The 16,046-nt window shown below is 44.0% G+C and overlaps 1 protein-coding gene across 4 annotated transcripts in view; it reads left to right on the top strand.

Moving 5' to 3' along the window:
• SARDH (sarcosine dehydrogenase) overlaps positions 1-16,046 on the top strand; it is a 71,564-nt gene that overhangs the window by 33,905 nt on the left and 21,613 nt on the right. For all 4 annotated transcript variants that reach the window (XM_066580387.1, XM_066580383.1, XM_066580384.1 and 1 more), the window contains exons 12-17: positions 1,366-1,449; positions 1,892-2,005; positions 6,987-7,125; positions 7,808-7,921; positions 9,567-9,714; positions 14,448-14,541. In XM_066580387.1, the coding sequence (XP_066436484.1) occupies positions 1,366-1,449; positions 1,892-2,005; positions 6,987-7,125; positions 7,808-7,921; positions 9,567-9,714; positions 14,448-14,541 (693 nt within the window). The remainder of the gene's footprint in view (positions 1-1,365; positions 1,450-1,891; positions 2,006-6,986; positions 7,126-7,807; positions 7,922-9,566; positions 9,715-14,447; positions 14,542-16,046) is intronic.

Below are 16,046 nucleotides of genomic sequence, written 5' to 3'. Positions count from 1 at the left end.
GTGATTATAAACAAACAAAAGTAAAAAGAAGAAAAAAGTTCCAGCTCACTAGATTTTATGCAGATGACATATATCCAAAAAAAAGGCGGCATGCAAATAAAGCCAATGGCACTTACGGTTTGGGGGTAACCAAGATCAAGAATCCCCCTTAATTCGAAATGTGTTATTGAATCGATCACTGGAAGGATGAAGTCCACAATCCCAAGTTCTGAATTAAACTCTATTTTATTGCTAGAAGATACATACAGGAATACAAGTTGTACAACGCGTTTCGAAGAAAGGTTGCACTCCACCGACCGGAGATTTCCATTGTCTTTCTTTGCATTCTGCCATTTTTTTGATCGTGCCGAATCTATTTTCTTCTTTTTGTTTTGTTTGTTTATTATCCGTCAATGTTAGATCCAGAGAAAGGCAAAAGACCCAAACAATTGCATTTGTTGCGAAGGTCCTGCACTGTCTACCCAGGCAGCTCGGCACTAGATGGAAAAGTGACGAGAGTCTCTACTGCCTGTAAAACACAACTGGAGTTTGTTACTAAGTTCCTGTGTTCATCGCTACTGTTAATAAAAGTTACAAGGACAAGATGTGGCCGAGATCTGTGTCTGTGCTGCCGCACCACCTGAAGTCACGGAACCCTTGCTTCCACAGATTCCCACAGAAGGATGTGCTGTCAAAAGTAAGCCCTGGGGTGGCTGACCCCAAACCAAAGGAGGTCCCATCTGGCCCATCTGAACACCCTATTTAAAATTAATCAGCTCAACCAGAAATCTTTCAGATGCCCTCGTCTGGGTTTGTTTACAGAAAAAAAAAAGAGACAAAAAGTTTGATATTTTTGTATAATTCTCTTTGCTATGTAATAGCCTGCTGACATTATGTTCATATCATCGAGTGGCTTCCCTGCGTTGCCATCTGCCAGATCCCTGCCTTTCCAGTAAAACGGGCTTAGTTGGTCTCCCGGTAACTGGTATATTTTAAGATGGTTGCTAAGCATCTTGGGTACTACGTGATTGATAGTTAAGATTGCCAAGAGCCTCCTGCTGCATCTGCCTAAACATAAGAACCATATAAGTTGGGATATTTATAAGACCATTGTCTGATTTAGTGCTTTTATGTCCTTTCGTAACTGGTGACAAGCTGCGTAGTGTGTATTTTAGGTACATATTGTGCATAGACAAAGCTGAGTTAAGTTTTACCTAGGACTGAATGTGACCATACTTGGTCGCAGTGCATATTACGTATTCAGTTGTGTTAGCTCTATATTTTTTTTTGGTGTGCCCAAGTGAATGCAACTGAGTTGCAATACCAGACACAGCCCATAGATAACAATGACAATGTTATACAGCTTATTCTGTATCCTCTCTACAGGAGCTGCTTCAACAAGGCTGTGTATTCCAGGAGAGGCACGGCTGGGAACGGCCCGGGTGGTTTAATCCAGAAGGTCCAGCTCCGGTGAGTTTGGATTCCTTGATATACTCTGGTCGTAGAGGTTTACAACTGTCCTAGTGGGCACCATAAATGTTTGATATTTAGTTGTTTTCCAAGAGAGGAATAAGCAGATGTGATTTACATTATATTGCTATATAGGGATTTGATCGCTTGGCTGCAAGGTCAATATAGGATCGGCCTCAACGTTAGATTCTGGAGATTAAACCAAAAAATAGTAACTTATACAAGAAAACCTATATCACATGGTCTCAATACGACCAATTTGGGGTTATTATGGCCCAATCCCAAGACCTACAGTTCTACTACACCAAACTTTGATTATCATGTGACTGGGGTATTAGAAGGAATAGCTGTTGGTTATTTGACTTTCCTTCAGTAGTCACATTGAAAGGGGAAGACAGACATTCTGAATGATTCAGAGTATTGATAGTACTTTTCTGTTTAGGTTCAAGACTATGATTACTATGGTGCTTATGGCTTTCAGCCACACCAAAATTACACCTACAGTCAACTCCTGGAGAAAGAATACACCTTCGACTTCCCTCCTCACCATAATGTGGTAAATATTTGGTCTAAAAACCTAATGAGAAATTGGGAAAGTTGTAAAGCTTCTTGCATAGGCATGATGGGGAAATCAGGAAGGGGTCACTTCATTATTCATGGTGCTCTTCAGAGAAAGATGAACGTTTAAGCTGGCCATTGACGGGATCATTTTTAAACGGATCCAGGCAATTTTGGTGGAGTATGCGGGCAATTTGTGTACAGTGGGCTACAGAGGTGTTAGTAGACTATGAAGATACCTGGGGCAGTGGTGGATGGGATACAAATGAATGTGCTGATTACTGGTGCCAAAAGATCTAGGACACCAAGCAGAATATATAGGGCACATACCACTGGTACTAGTAATCCCACTGGTGGCATATAGATACAAGGACAACAATACATATTGAGTCTTCTTCTAGAAAATGGCTTTTCTGAAAAATGGAATGGGGATTGAGTTGTTCAGAAAGAGCTAAGTTGGCTATAGTCCTTAGGTTTCTCATGGATCCCGACAACATTAAAGCCAACATAAGACAGTCCAATGATACAAGCTATCAATGGTCTTTGTCTTTTTGATCCGCTTGAGCTGGTCTTCTTTTCGAAGCTCTCTTTAGTAGCCATATCAGCTAACAGGAATGACCAGAAAATAGGCTTGACATAATCATTACTATCTACTAAAAGAAAAGAAAATCCGCTTACCAAATGGCTTCACCATGTTGAGTCGTACATCATCTGGACCTTGTGAGAATCCAACACAAACCAATAATTTGGCCTGAATGTTTGTTTTCCAATCATTGTAAAAGTGCGAACTATCAAACGCTGAACATGAAAACACTCGTTCATTGGCTGATCATGTCTTACAAGCTTAAAAATGCTTGCTGGTCGGCTGCACATCTCCTCATGTAAACACGGAGAATCTGCAGCCGACCAATGACTGCTATATGGAGATGAACGCTCGTATTAACTATTGTTTGCATTAACCATACCTGCATTCCTCTGCCGTGAACGGGTATTGATTCACATTACTTTGTTGGTCGACATTTGTTAACGCCACTTCTTGGCCCACCTAAAATAAATGCAGTAGTCCTACTTGCAGTCTTTGAAGAAACACACTCTTCTATCACTATCTAAACCACAAACTCAGTTCTGCTACATCTGCACATTCTGACACTCAAAGGCACCATTACTACACGAGAAAACGCCAGTATCCTAAATGTCACAAGGTGCATGTTACATATTTTGCACTGGGGATCAGGAGCTGTAAGTAGTGCTGGCCTTGGGGTAGATGGTACCCTGTGCTTAATTTAATTTGTTAGCCCTCATGTCATTAAAAATAAATAAATAAAAAAAAAAAAAAAAAAATAATATATATATATATATATATATATATTGCATTGATAGGTGGTCTGCCTGTAGTCTGCTTGTGCAGAGAGTAGCAAGACAGCAGCATAACCACACTAGAAAGTTAGGTGAATAAATATGGTACCAGAACCAAGCTCAGACTCGTAACATAAATGCTGCACAAACCGTCAGTACATAAATACAATACCAGAACCAAGCTCATAGCCTAAATACAGCACCAGAATCTAGCTCCTACCCTAAACACAATGGCCTAGCTAAGTGATTGTGTTGTCAGAGTGTTGATGGGCTGACAGAAGTGACTCAAAAGATCAGAGGGGCAGAGACGGAGCCAGGAGGAGGATGATTCACATAGCTCCAGGAGATGCTGCTACATGAAGGAAAAACCTCATCTTGCCTAGTAGAATTCGGGAGGGGAGCTGGGACTTGCCTACACCTGCTTGGTGCCCCCGCACCTCCATACAAGCTGGTGGCTGGCACTCATATGGGTCCCACGCAGCTAAGACTGTCCATGGCTGCAAGTTTCACCTCTGGTTGCCCAACTAATGCAACCCCAATTATATTGATGTCGCCCTGAAAATATGCAGATTCCTGGGAGTCTAAATATGTAATTACTCTTTGAAAAAGAAAACCCTTTAAGGGTCTCAGGAGGGCAGGAAGCCCCGAGATCCACATGTATTATGTATGTCATGGTGGTCGATTGTTCCTTACTAATCACTCCAGTTGGACAGATTCCCCGATACCCTGGCAAGACTAAATTTCCAAGTTTGCCTTATCTCTGCTTCCAGGTGACCAGCTGGAGCCGATGTATTTTTACTCTGCGTTCTCCCTTTTCTTCTTCTGCCTTCATTGTCACTAAAAATAGGCTTTTCTAATTATTCTGTTCCCTTTTCATTTAAATCACCCAGTTTCTCGCTCTTTCTCTTCCTCTCCCTGCCAGGGTGAATTATGCAGCTCGCAGATTGTAAAGCATTTGGTTTGTGATGTTTTTTTTTTTTTTTCCAGACAATTTTTGCTTTAAGATGGAGAAAATCAAAGAATGTCTCCGGCAGGGTGACAGCGCGATTCCTATTAGTCTCCTGACTCTTGCTCTAAAAATATAACCTTGCAGTGAAGGTCCACCTTATAAGGCCACATTATTTCTAGGGTCACCATTCCCTGCTAATTAATTTTATTCTATCCCCTTATAGCGCTCCATTTTTCTGATACAAAGCTCCAAATCCTCTGTTAAATGATATGATGGGTACTGCATACAAATGTACTGCTGTGTTCAGTGTATAGGAAGTATGCTGTGAGGGGGTCTGGGTATTTGGCTTAGGGTTTCCCCTCTCCTCCAGGAAACTTGGAGATTGGGGCCAGGTTGCAAAGAACCGTTCCAGCTCTGAGATTTGGAGTGCCAGGCTCAACCCTTTCAAAGACCCCATTGTTGCTTTAGCCTCATACTCAGACAGGAGCGCTGTCCCAATCCAGCCATACCGAATCGGGAGAGGGCCGGGTCAGAAAATAAGGTCTGTTAGTAGCAGTGGCACATAGGCTCCAGGGATAGCTCACATAGGGACTTGGGAGCCGACATGTTTGTTTGCATCAACACACTTCAATACAATGTAGAAATAGATAAGTCGTTAAAATGCTGTTCCTGGGTCATTCATGACCGTACACCGATCTACAGCTTCAGAGGACCCTCTTTCACAGTGTTGCCCTACTAATCCACTAAAACCACTGCAACCCAATGGATTAGCAGGAGGAACTTCTCAAACCAGTCCTGCTCTTTTGCAGTGTCCTGCTCAACTTCTACTGACCCACTTTTCAAACTCGGAGTCCCGCTTCTTCTTCCTATTCCCTGTTAAAGAGCATCTGCCCTTGGATAAAGTCAGCAGTCAATGGGAGTAAAAGTCAGGTTTACTAATTTTGCCTCCAGAAGGTCCCTATTGCTGCCAAATTACATGAGGCAAGAAAGCTCAGTGGTTATCACTATTCTCTTGAAGTGCTGAGGTCCTAGGTTCAAATCTCAAGGACAACATCTGCATGGACTTTGAAAAACTCCATACAGATGTTGGCCTTGGTAAGATTTGAACCTAGAACTTCAGCACTGCAAGGCAGCAGTGCTAATCACTGAGCCACCACACTTTCTTCCTTCAGAAAAGAACCTACAAACTCCGTACAGATATTGTCCATAGTCAGACATGAACCTATAACCCCAGCTCTACAAGTTAACAGTGCTAGCCACTAAGCCACAGAACCGCGAAGCTTCCTCCTCCTGCTACTTCCTTCTCTGGAGGAGGAGAAGGAGAAAATCTTCTCATTTGTTTCCCTTTACCCCTTCTCCTTCTTCTCATCCTTCCCCTTCTTTTCTCCTCCTTCTCCTTTTCATCTTCTCCTTGGTATTCCCCTTTTCTTCCCTTTTTTTGGTGGAGGAAGAAGCAAGAACAGGCATGGTGTCTCAGTCATTAGCACTTGTTGCCTTGCGGTGTTCGAGTCATAAGTTGAAACCTCACCAAGGAGAACATCTGCGTGGACTTTGTATGTTCTCCTTGTGTTTTTTCCTTCTCCCAGAAACAAATGTTATGGCTCAGTTGTTTGCACTGCTGTCTTTCAGTGCTGGAGTTCTGGGTTCACATCTGTCCAGGGATAACATCTGAATGGAGTTTTCATGTTCTTTGTGTTTATTCTTCCCCTTCTCCTCCTCTAGAGGAGAAAGAACATGTGTTGTGGCTCATTTGAGAACTCCACTATCTTGTGGTGTTGCAGTTCTAGGTTCAAATCTGACCAAGGGCAACATCTATGTGGATTTTTTAGAAGTCCATGCAGATGTTGTCCTTGATGACAACAGTGCTAGCCACTGAGCTACAATCGTTGAATTGGCAGCACCACAACCAAAAGCCAATATTCCAGTGATATTCACCAAAAATCAGATTGGCCTAACCCGATCTAATTCAGCGAAAATTTGCCTGATTCTACCCACCAGCCGATCACGATGAGCAACCTTAGTCTTAATGATCATAGTGCAATCATTCTATACGTGGCTAGTTGCTTCATTTTGTCCATATAATTATATTTGTTTGTTTTTTTGCCTGTTTTTGGGTCACCTCGGAACCAAACTTGAGTCCTTGAAAGGTCGCAGTCCTATCTGTTGAGATGAATCCTAGGGGGATGGAATAAGTTAATAATGCACATATTTCGTTCTGCGCTTGACAAGTCTCTGTGCCAGCTTCCCTGGCAGCATCTCTCGGCATCTCAGTGAAGATGAGGCACAGACTGTGTTGAGGAGAGAGCTTGTACCGTGACAGGATGACAAACCCCTCACAGATCTCCATTATAATTAGCAGTCGAGAACCTCTCGCTACGACTGTCACATTCTGGGGATCGGGGGAACGTCGTGTTTACAAGAAGACTTGGGAACTTTTATCTGCTCCTCCTGATTAAGATGATTGGGGTCCAAGCTCAGAGACTCGTGAAGGGGTTACTTTTTTGAGATCTTTGTACATCTTACCCACCTGACAGAAAACTTTTGGATGAGTCACTGTACAGTTTATTTCCATTTCTAGTTCTTTTACTAACTGTGGAAAGCTCAGAATATCTTCTCCCCTCCTCCCCCTTCCACCGATGTTCATCTGTTGTGTTTGACGTGCTGTCATTTTTAGATCAGGAAAGAATGTGTTATGTGCAGGAACGCGGCTGCTGTCTTCGACATGTCCTACTTTGGAAAGTTCTACCTAGTTGGGTCAGATGCCAAGAAGGCGGCAAACTGGCTGTTTACTGCAAACATTGACAAGAATCCAGGTAAACAATCAAATCGAGAAGGGAGAGAAGAACCTTTGGGGGTTTTACTTAGAGAATCCCTCCTTATGTATTGTCCTGGCCAAGAAGTAATGCACACTTGGCCCAATGTAAAGAGAGTTACACATCATATCTCCAAAAAGGCATCTCAGGCCAGTTTAGGGGGACGTTTTCTGTGATGGTCCTCAGTCCTTGGTCGACTGGCGTAGGAGGGAAAGCACCGAGAAGCCATGCTATGGCAATCGTTCTATCCTGTTAGCATGGCTTTACACAGGACAACTATCTCTAAAGCGCACCCCTCCCTGCAAAGTTGTTGGCTGGTCGTTGAAAGACAAGTAGCAATTTGGACAATAGTTATTCCGTGTGAAGCCACCTTTAGCTGAAGGATCATAATATAGTCTTACGTAATGTACAAGTATTTATTACTCCTTCCTTACTACTTGCCTCCCCTTGCTTTGTTCTAGCTGTATCTAGAGGTATCAGCCATGTCTAGTCTCAGGTGATCCAATGCAGTATACTACGCCTTGCCCAACCATCTCTCTGGTACATATTGTGCCCCTTCCTTGACAACCCAATGGCATATATTTCCCAGATTATTTGCTGATGATCCATTGGGATATACTCTACTTATAGTGTGCACAGTTTTTGGTGATGGTGATTTCAATCTCTTTTATCCCATATGTAGGTACAACCGTGTACACCTGCATGCTGAACAAGAGGGGAGGAACAGAGAGCGATCTTACCGTCAGCATCCTTACACCTGAAGGTTCTCCATCGGCTCTTGCACCTGACTTTGAAGGTGGGCAGTTGAAAAATTGAATGAGGCCAAGAAGTCTATAACGACCTAGACAAGGTTCCCACCTTTCCAGTTTCATTGCAGTCTCTGCACCCCTATGTATGGCAACCCAAGATATGACCCCTCTTCCTTATATGAGCTTCCAAACAGCAACTCAATGCCACAAACCAGCTTATCACTTTAGACTCTACAGAGAGAGACAGCATTAAAAGCGAAGGATCAGGGGCCAAAATACTTTTGGTGGATATTGGTGCTTGGTAGAGGGATGAAGAACCGATTTTTATAGAAAATGGGACCCTGAACAACCGTTTCGCCATAGCTAGACCGTTCTCTTAACTGCACCCCATATAATGGTGCCATGTAGTGGCTAAACAGAATGCAGTATCCAAATGATACTCATTTTATATAGGACCCATCATATCCTCTTGTTGGCGGGGACGGCTGCATAGCTTTGTAGCGGTGGCCCCGATCATGCCTTCCTTTTGCTTAAACTCACTCCTGTTCCTCCATGTGGCTAGTGGTAGTTCCCCAACACTCACTGTCAGTTAAGTCTGACACCACCCATTGACACTTATAGGAAGGCATCATTGGTGTTGGCAGGACCACAGATACAAAGTTATGCAGCCGGCAGCCGGTCCCGCTGACATGAGGATATGACAGGCCCACATATATAATATTGACATATAGTAATAATACTGCAATTACGTTCTCAAATAACACCACCACTAACTAATACTGGGTGGTTTTAGTTGAACTTTAAGAGTTCCTATCCTCCGGGACCCCTAGTAAACTGGCCCCCTGGGCAACTCCCCAATTTGTGACCTTCTAGAACTTCTTCGTAGTGATGATTTAGTACTATAATTTCTCACCTTTCTCGGCCTATAGCGGTGACCTAGCTTGACCCAATGCCACTTTTTATGCTAAGCTATCCGGTGCTAATTGTACTGATGTCACATTTCCAACATTCAAACCCTTTTCTGCTGATCAGATTATATTCCATAAAATAGTTGGGTTATGTATGATCCCTATTAGTTGCCACAGTTCCCATATGCGGCTCCGTTGACCTCTGATCCCTGGCTCTCTCTTCAGTCTTTGACTTTGAAGCTCTCGTTGTGATGTCTCAGTCTCTCATCACAACTGATAGGAACATCTAGCGATATGGTATACTCCATTTATAGCCAGTTCAGGCACCGCTCGCTGTGATACATTCTTTTTTATACCGCTACATGTCCTAGTTTTTACTTTTAACATCACTTTTTTTTTCATTAACTAAATGTATCCGAAAAGAGTTACTTGCAAAAACTAGAAGATGACATTCTGCATTTACAAGGAATGGGGAGAATGCATGATAGCCCCATGCACTTGCTACTGCTACAGGGCCTAGGACATTGTAAGAGGGCCCAGGGAGCTAAAATAAGGAGGAACCTGTGTGGGTGATCCCCATTTAGTAAAAGTGGGAGATCTTTAGGAGTTCCAGCATCAAAGATGGTGCCCAGAAGATGTTGGAGATGTTTCCATCTTCACGTCACACTAGGATCATTGACGGAGAGGTGGCAATCTTATATGAACAAACATGGGTAGTTCTAGTAATTAGTAAGCGGTAGGAGGCAATATATTCAAAATTATATTGTGGTTGTCTTCTTCACAGGTGACGCTTATTATCTGGCCATCGGGGGAGCTGTTGCTCAACACAACTGGAGTCACATCAACAACGTCTTGCAAGATGAGAAGTTCAACTGCAAGCTGATTGACTGCTCTGAAGATCTGGGGATGATAAGCATTCAGGGGCCCGCCAGGTATGTTGTAAGAACCTGGGTCATCTATGATCATGTTTTCTGTGGTCAATGACCGACCCTATGGAAAGACGGTCATGGAAAGTTCAACTGATCCATACCTAGAAGGTGGATGAAGAGGTCACCACACTCATTTTAGTTGGATTCTTCTTTGCCGTGTCTGTTTGATAGAGGATGAAAGATGGTTTTCAGTTATGTCACTTGATAACGGACTCCGTTTTAATGGTTGATGATGGAGCAGAGCCCAATGAAAGGGACCTCTCCAGGCTCTTGTACATGGGTGTATTTAAGGGTAAGCATGGTTGACAATGTACAGTACTTTCAAAAAGCCAGCAGAGAGCGGGCCTGGCCTGATATGTAACCCCCCTCTCTGTCGGTGGCTTTATTAACCAGACAAATCAACGAATGTGAATGGTAACCAGTCAAAAGCACTTAAAAGAGTATTCTGGGCATTTAACCCCTTACAGTATTGGTGATCTATCAGCCGGATAGGTCATCAATAGTTGATCAGCGGAGGTCTGCTGCTCAGGATCCCCAGCAATCGGCTGATAACAGTCCCTGCACTCACTGCAGTGGGCCAGATGTTGACCGCTCCATCTGCATTGGGGTTAAAGTTGGAAGTGCAATAGAACTAATCTCAAGAAATCAGTGGGAGTTATACCTTCTATTGCTCTTTCGATTCCGACCCCAATACGGATGTCCGGCCTTGCTGCAGTAAGTGCAGGGACTGAGATCAGCTGATAGCCAGGGGCCCTGAGCGGCAGACCCCTGGCGATTTAAGTGTTGATGACCTATTCTGAGGATAGGTCATCAATACTGCAAGGGGTTAAATGCCCAGAATACCGCTTTTAATGTGGTCTTCTCAAGTGAGCCCTGCTACTTCTTCTCATATCACGTTTATTAGTCACATGGCCTGGGAGAAGTTCAATCCCATTCAAGTGATTGGGATAGAGCTGCTGTACTATGGAACAGCCACTATAAAATGTACAGCGCTATGGCTGCTTTATTCACTTGAGTGCCATGTCTACTTCAGATAGCTAATTGGCAGAGGTGCAAAGTGGTAGATCCCCACAGATCTGATACTGATGACCTACCCTGAGCCAATTAAGGGCATACACCATGAGGCTGGGGCAACTTTTGATTATTCTACGGGGCCCCGTCTTTCTCCAGTTCTTAAGTATAAATTACAGTGGAAATCTTTTAATCCAGGTTCCCATGATCCAAACACTAAATTCCAGCACGGAACGGCATGCTATACATGTGATTGATGGTCCAGAATATTTGATAATCTGACATGAATTAGGTCCCATTGATGTAGGACTGAAGGAAGTTTACTGTATGCATGCATTATGTTAGAAGCAATGCTTTCTTCAGGGGTCTCGTGCCCAAGGTAAGTGACTCTTGTGGGTGGTCCGAATCCCCTCCACATGTTCCTCACATGGTATTTCCAGGACGAGGGTCATAATGACATTGTCTCGGTTCTTCGCCTCCCTCCTCTCTGCGTAGGCAAAAAATGCTCAGTGTTAAATCGTCAGAATATTCGATGTCCCATCCTTACGGTCGTTCTGTGTGACCTGCCACGTTAGCTTAAAATCAGCAAGTTGCTTCCTTCCTGGCAGCCCCGCAGTCCAAATCTCTTTCAACTTATATCAATCTTTAATGCGTGTGGCTTGCACATGTGTGTGCCTGTAACAAGCAGCCTGCGACAGGGCGAGAACCAAAGATGTCACATTAAATCCTAATAACACGGATTATTGCTGCTGTCTGCTTCCAGAACTGATCTCATGCTGGATACCTGAATGCTCTCGCAACATTGTCAGCCCTACGGCCCTTTAGAAAGCAATAACCCGCAACAGGTATTTATACAGGGAAACAATCAGCATGCCTGGATGGATACAACTCAAGGACTCACACCAGTTCCTGGTCTTGGCTTGTAAGGAAGTTTGGGAAAGCACCAAAAATGTGTAAACTTTTGGGCTTGGTAACACCTTTAAAGGAAACCGGTCATCAGCATTTGGGGCACTGAATCAATAGCATTGGCAGATAGGGCATTAGGAATGCTGTTTAATTACCCCCCTGTCAAGCTATAAGTACCCCCAATAAACGTTTTATACGGTGTGTGTCGGCCAGTACAGCTTAGAATATTGTCCCTGGGCAGGAAAGTTATTTACAAAAATTGTGTAACTGCATTTGGGTGGAAATCTATAAGTCGATCATTTGGACTCCTTTTTAATGCACTTTGATTGGCAAGTCAAAATCAATACTCAAAACCTTGATGTCGGGTTCTCTTCAAAGTAATGCTGCTGCTTGAATATGACTCTACTTTGGACAATGACTTATTGTTAGAAGGATCTACCTTACTGTAAACTTATCACAGGGCGTCCCGCCACTTATAACCACAGTGATGATCTGTAATCTGCTCAATTTACCTGCAGTGCCCCCACAGGAGAAAGGAAGCATTACACAGTTGCCATTGATATCAGTGGGCTGTCTGTATCCTAATGCACGTGCCGGGTCCTTCAGAGAGAGAAAACCCCTTTATAACCACTTTCTATTTTGGCTGCTGGATGAGGGCCCTGCGCTACTGTGCAAAAGTTTTAGGCAGGTGTGGAAAAAGTGTCACAAAGTAAGAAAGCTTTAAAATAGAAGTGTTAATAGTTTATTTTTCTCAATCAACAAAAGTGACTGAACAAAAGAGGAATGTAAATCCCATCAGTATTGGAGTGACGGCTCTTTGCCTTCAAAACCGCATCAGTTCTTCTAGGTACACTTGTACAGAGTCAGGGATTTTGTAGGATTATAGTCAGCTGTATGAGTAACCAATTATACCAATACCAGTGATAATGATCATCATTCTCATATGTAGGTTGAAATACAATCATTAACTAAAATAGAAGCAGCCATGTAAGAGGTTTAAAACTGGGTTAGAAACAACCAAACTCTTCTACAAAGGTGAGGTTGTGGAAGACAGCTAATACACCATAGCAAGACTGAGCAGAACAACAAGACACACGGTAGTTCTACTAGTAAGGTCTCTCACAGGCAAAGATTTCAGAGCAGACTGGGGCTTAAGATGTGATGTTCCAGCAGTTTTGAAGAAGCACAAAGAAACTAGCAACACTGAGGACTGAGGACGCAGCGGCCGCCTAAGGAGACTTGGTGCAGCAGGTGAAAGACACATAATTCCACATAATGTCCAGCTGTGCCATCAGCTCAGAACAGTCAGAAACCAGTGGGACCCAGGTATACCCATCTACGGTCTGGCCAGAAGTGGTCTTCATGGAAGAACTGCAGCCAATAAGCCATCATACCTTCAATGTAGAAACAAGCCAAGTGACTCAACCATGCATGAAAACACAGGAACTGGGATGCAGAAAAATGGCAGCTGGTGCTCCAGAGAAATGGATCAAAATGTGAAATATTTGTCTGTAGCCTAGAGAGTTAATTTAGAGGCTATTCCAAGTCCCCTACACCCATATAAAACTTTTACAATATCTAATGGTTGGCAAGTGCCACGATGTGAGCCATCTCAGTGCTTCTAATTTTAAACAAAAGGGTAAAGTGCACAGAGAATTTTTTTTTCCTCATGTTTATGTCCCTTTAGGGGACTAGAACCTGTGATGCTGTGATCACTCTGATAATACACTGCAGTACTTCTGTACTGCAATGCATTATCCTTCTCATAGCAATCACAGGCAATGGCAGACACAGACACCATTGACTGGCTATGGCAACCCAATGATGTCACAGAAGATCGACATTTATCTCGGTATGTAAGGGGTTAACAGCAGGGATTGGTGTTCTCACCAATTTCCCACTATTGTAGCAGAAGGCTGGCTGTCAGTCACAGCTGGCTTCTGCTGTAGATGGCGCGGGCTGAGCTTCCCAGACTGCACCATCCATAGGACGTACCAATTAATGGGAACCCCTTTTTACCCAGAGCATAGATATACACCCTGAGGCAGGTAGCGGTTAAAGGGGCTGTCTAGAACTTTGGATGCTTTTCTATTGAGGATCTATCCTCAGGATACGTCACCAATAGATGATCAGCATTGGTTGCCGATCATCTGATTTCCCTGTGCCGCTATCAATGTGATTTACACTGGAAGCAGATAGCGCTGGCAACATACAAGTGGCCCAGTTTGGTACTGCAGGCTCAATTCCCATTGAATTTACTGGGAGCTGTGCCTGCAATGCCAAACTGCAATTGCCGGTTTTGACATGCTGACAGTGGCATCAGGAATCGGCTGATCATTGTGGATCCCAAGGAGTGGGCCTTCGCTAATCATCTGTTGATGACTTATCCTAAGGATAGGTCCTCAATTGAAAAACACCCAGCGTTCAAGACGACCCCTTTAAGACACTGCTGCAACTCCAGCTTTACAGTTTACAGCTCTGGTAATCAGCCGATAGCGTCCGGCTCCTGGAATACCCGAAAGTCGTCCCTTATCATTGGAGTTGTATTACATCCTATATTTCTGCTAGAAGGGAAAATGTATTACATGTTGGCCATTTTGATAAATGCCGACCTTATAACACATGATCGGTTGGGTTCCCCAGAGTAGGAGTCATTGTTATTTGGCGTCCCCTGCTCTGGCTTATAGAGGGGGGGTCTGAAGCAGCGCATGTCCATATGCTGTAAAAGATTGTATGGACAGAGGTTGTCTATATGGGACAACCCTATAATAGTATATTAGATTGTTAGCTCCCCTTAACCTTCTGTGTTTTCTCTTCAGTCGCTCCATTCTTGAAGGCGTCTTGGATGAAGATCTGAGCAATGATGCTTTTCCGTTCTCCACGCACAAGATTGTCACGGCTGCCGGGTTTAAGGTAGGAACTTAGTGGCAGCTGCCGTTCTCCGTATCAGTGGGGTGGGAGGGATTATATAATTATATAGGACCAGGACCGTATGTGACAGGAATAGTCTGACATAAAGGGAGAAATGCAGGCAATGAGAAGGACACATGAGACAGGGGAGCTAGCAGAACCAAGGCCAAGAGCAGCATAGAGCATCTCCAGAGCTATGACTAGAGCCAGCTGTCGTCTTGAATCCTGTTAAATGGGTTGTCCTGAGTTAGAAACATATGGCTGCTTTCTTCCAAACACAGCACCACCCTTGTCCATGGGTTGTCTGGTATTGCAGCACAGCTCCCATTCACTTCAATAGAGTTGAGGTGCAATACCACACACAACCCTATGGACAGGAGTGGTGCTGTTTTTGGGAGAGAGCAGCCATGTTTTTCTACTCCTGGACAACCCCTTTAAGTGCTGGTGTTTTGTTGGTTGTATTAGTGCTGGGTTAAAATAACATCCTGATTTTGGTTGACCTGACGCCGAACACTTTCTTTGAAAGTAGTACCTGGGCTTGTTATATAATCCTGACCCAGGAGACATGTGCCAGTTACATCATACTAGTCTGGTGCCATCTGGTTCTGACCTTGCTGCCAAGTTTCATTAAAGGGGTTGTATCAAGATCGACTTTTAGCACCTATCCTCAGGATAGCTATAAAAGTCTGATTGGTGGGGCTCTCACTGCTGAGACTTCACCAATCCCAAAAATGGGGGTCCAGAGGCTGGACAAATATCTGTCTGGGATTTAGTGTATCCTGCACTGAGCAGGGGGTTGGACCCGATGACCCTGGAGGCCCCTTCCAACTCTACCAGTCTATGAATGGAGCGGCACAGTGCATACTCGCTAGCCTCTCCATTCAATCTCCTCCTCATTGTGCAGTAATGAAACCAGACTGAGCGCCCCTTTAATTCGAACTTCTCATTCCCGCCTCCAAGACTTCTCCAGAGCAGCACCGGTCCTCTGGAACGCACTACCAAAGGCTACCCGAGCAATCCAGGACTCGCAGAACTTCAGGCGTGCTCTAAAAACGCACCTCTTCAGGGAGGCATACCGCATTCCCTAAACAAACCTCTCTGTACTCCGCCTGATAACATGCTCCCTGACCTACTGACTGCAATCCCTACTAGCCATCATAAACCGCTCCTGCAGTCACACCGTTTCTGCCGTCACACGGCTAAATGTCTGACCATTGTCTATGTGTATAGCATCGCTCACTCTCCACCTTGCCATACTGTGCACATCTCTACCATACCGTGCACATCTCCAGCCCCTTTACCCTCTGTATCACCCCATTACTTGTAGTATGTAAGCTCGTTGGAGCAGGACCCTCACCCCTATTGTTTCCATCAACTGATTACTATATGTAACCGTGGTTCTGTAATGTTTGTATTTTGTCTTTCTGTATTCCCCTGTCTATGTAAGCGCTGCGGAATATGTTGGCGCTATACAAATAAAGATTATTATTATTATTATAAAGACCTGA

This window comes from Eleutherodactylus coqui, chromosome 10, assembly GCF_035609145.1.
Source record: "Eleutherodactylus coqui strain aEleCoq1 chromosome 10, aEleCoq1.hap1, whole genome shotgun sequence".
NCBI lineage: Eukaryota > Metazoa > Chordata > Amphibia > Anura > Eleutherodactylidae > Eleutherodactylus > Eleutherodactylus coqui.
The sequence above is the reverse complement of the archived record's forward strand: the minus strand, read 5'-3'. Positions and strand labels throughout refer to the sequence as shown.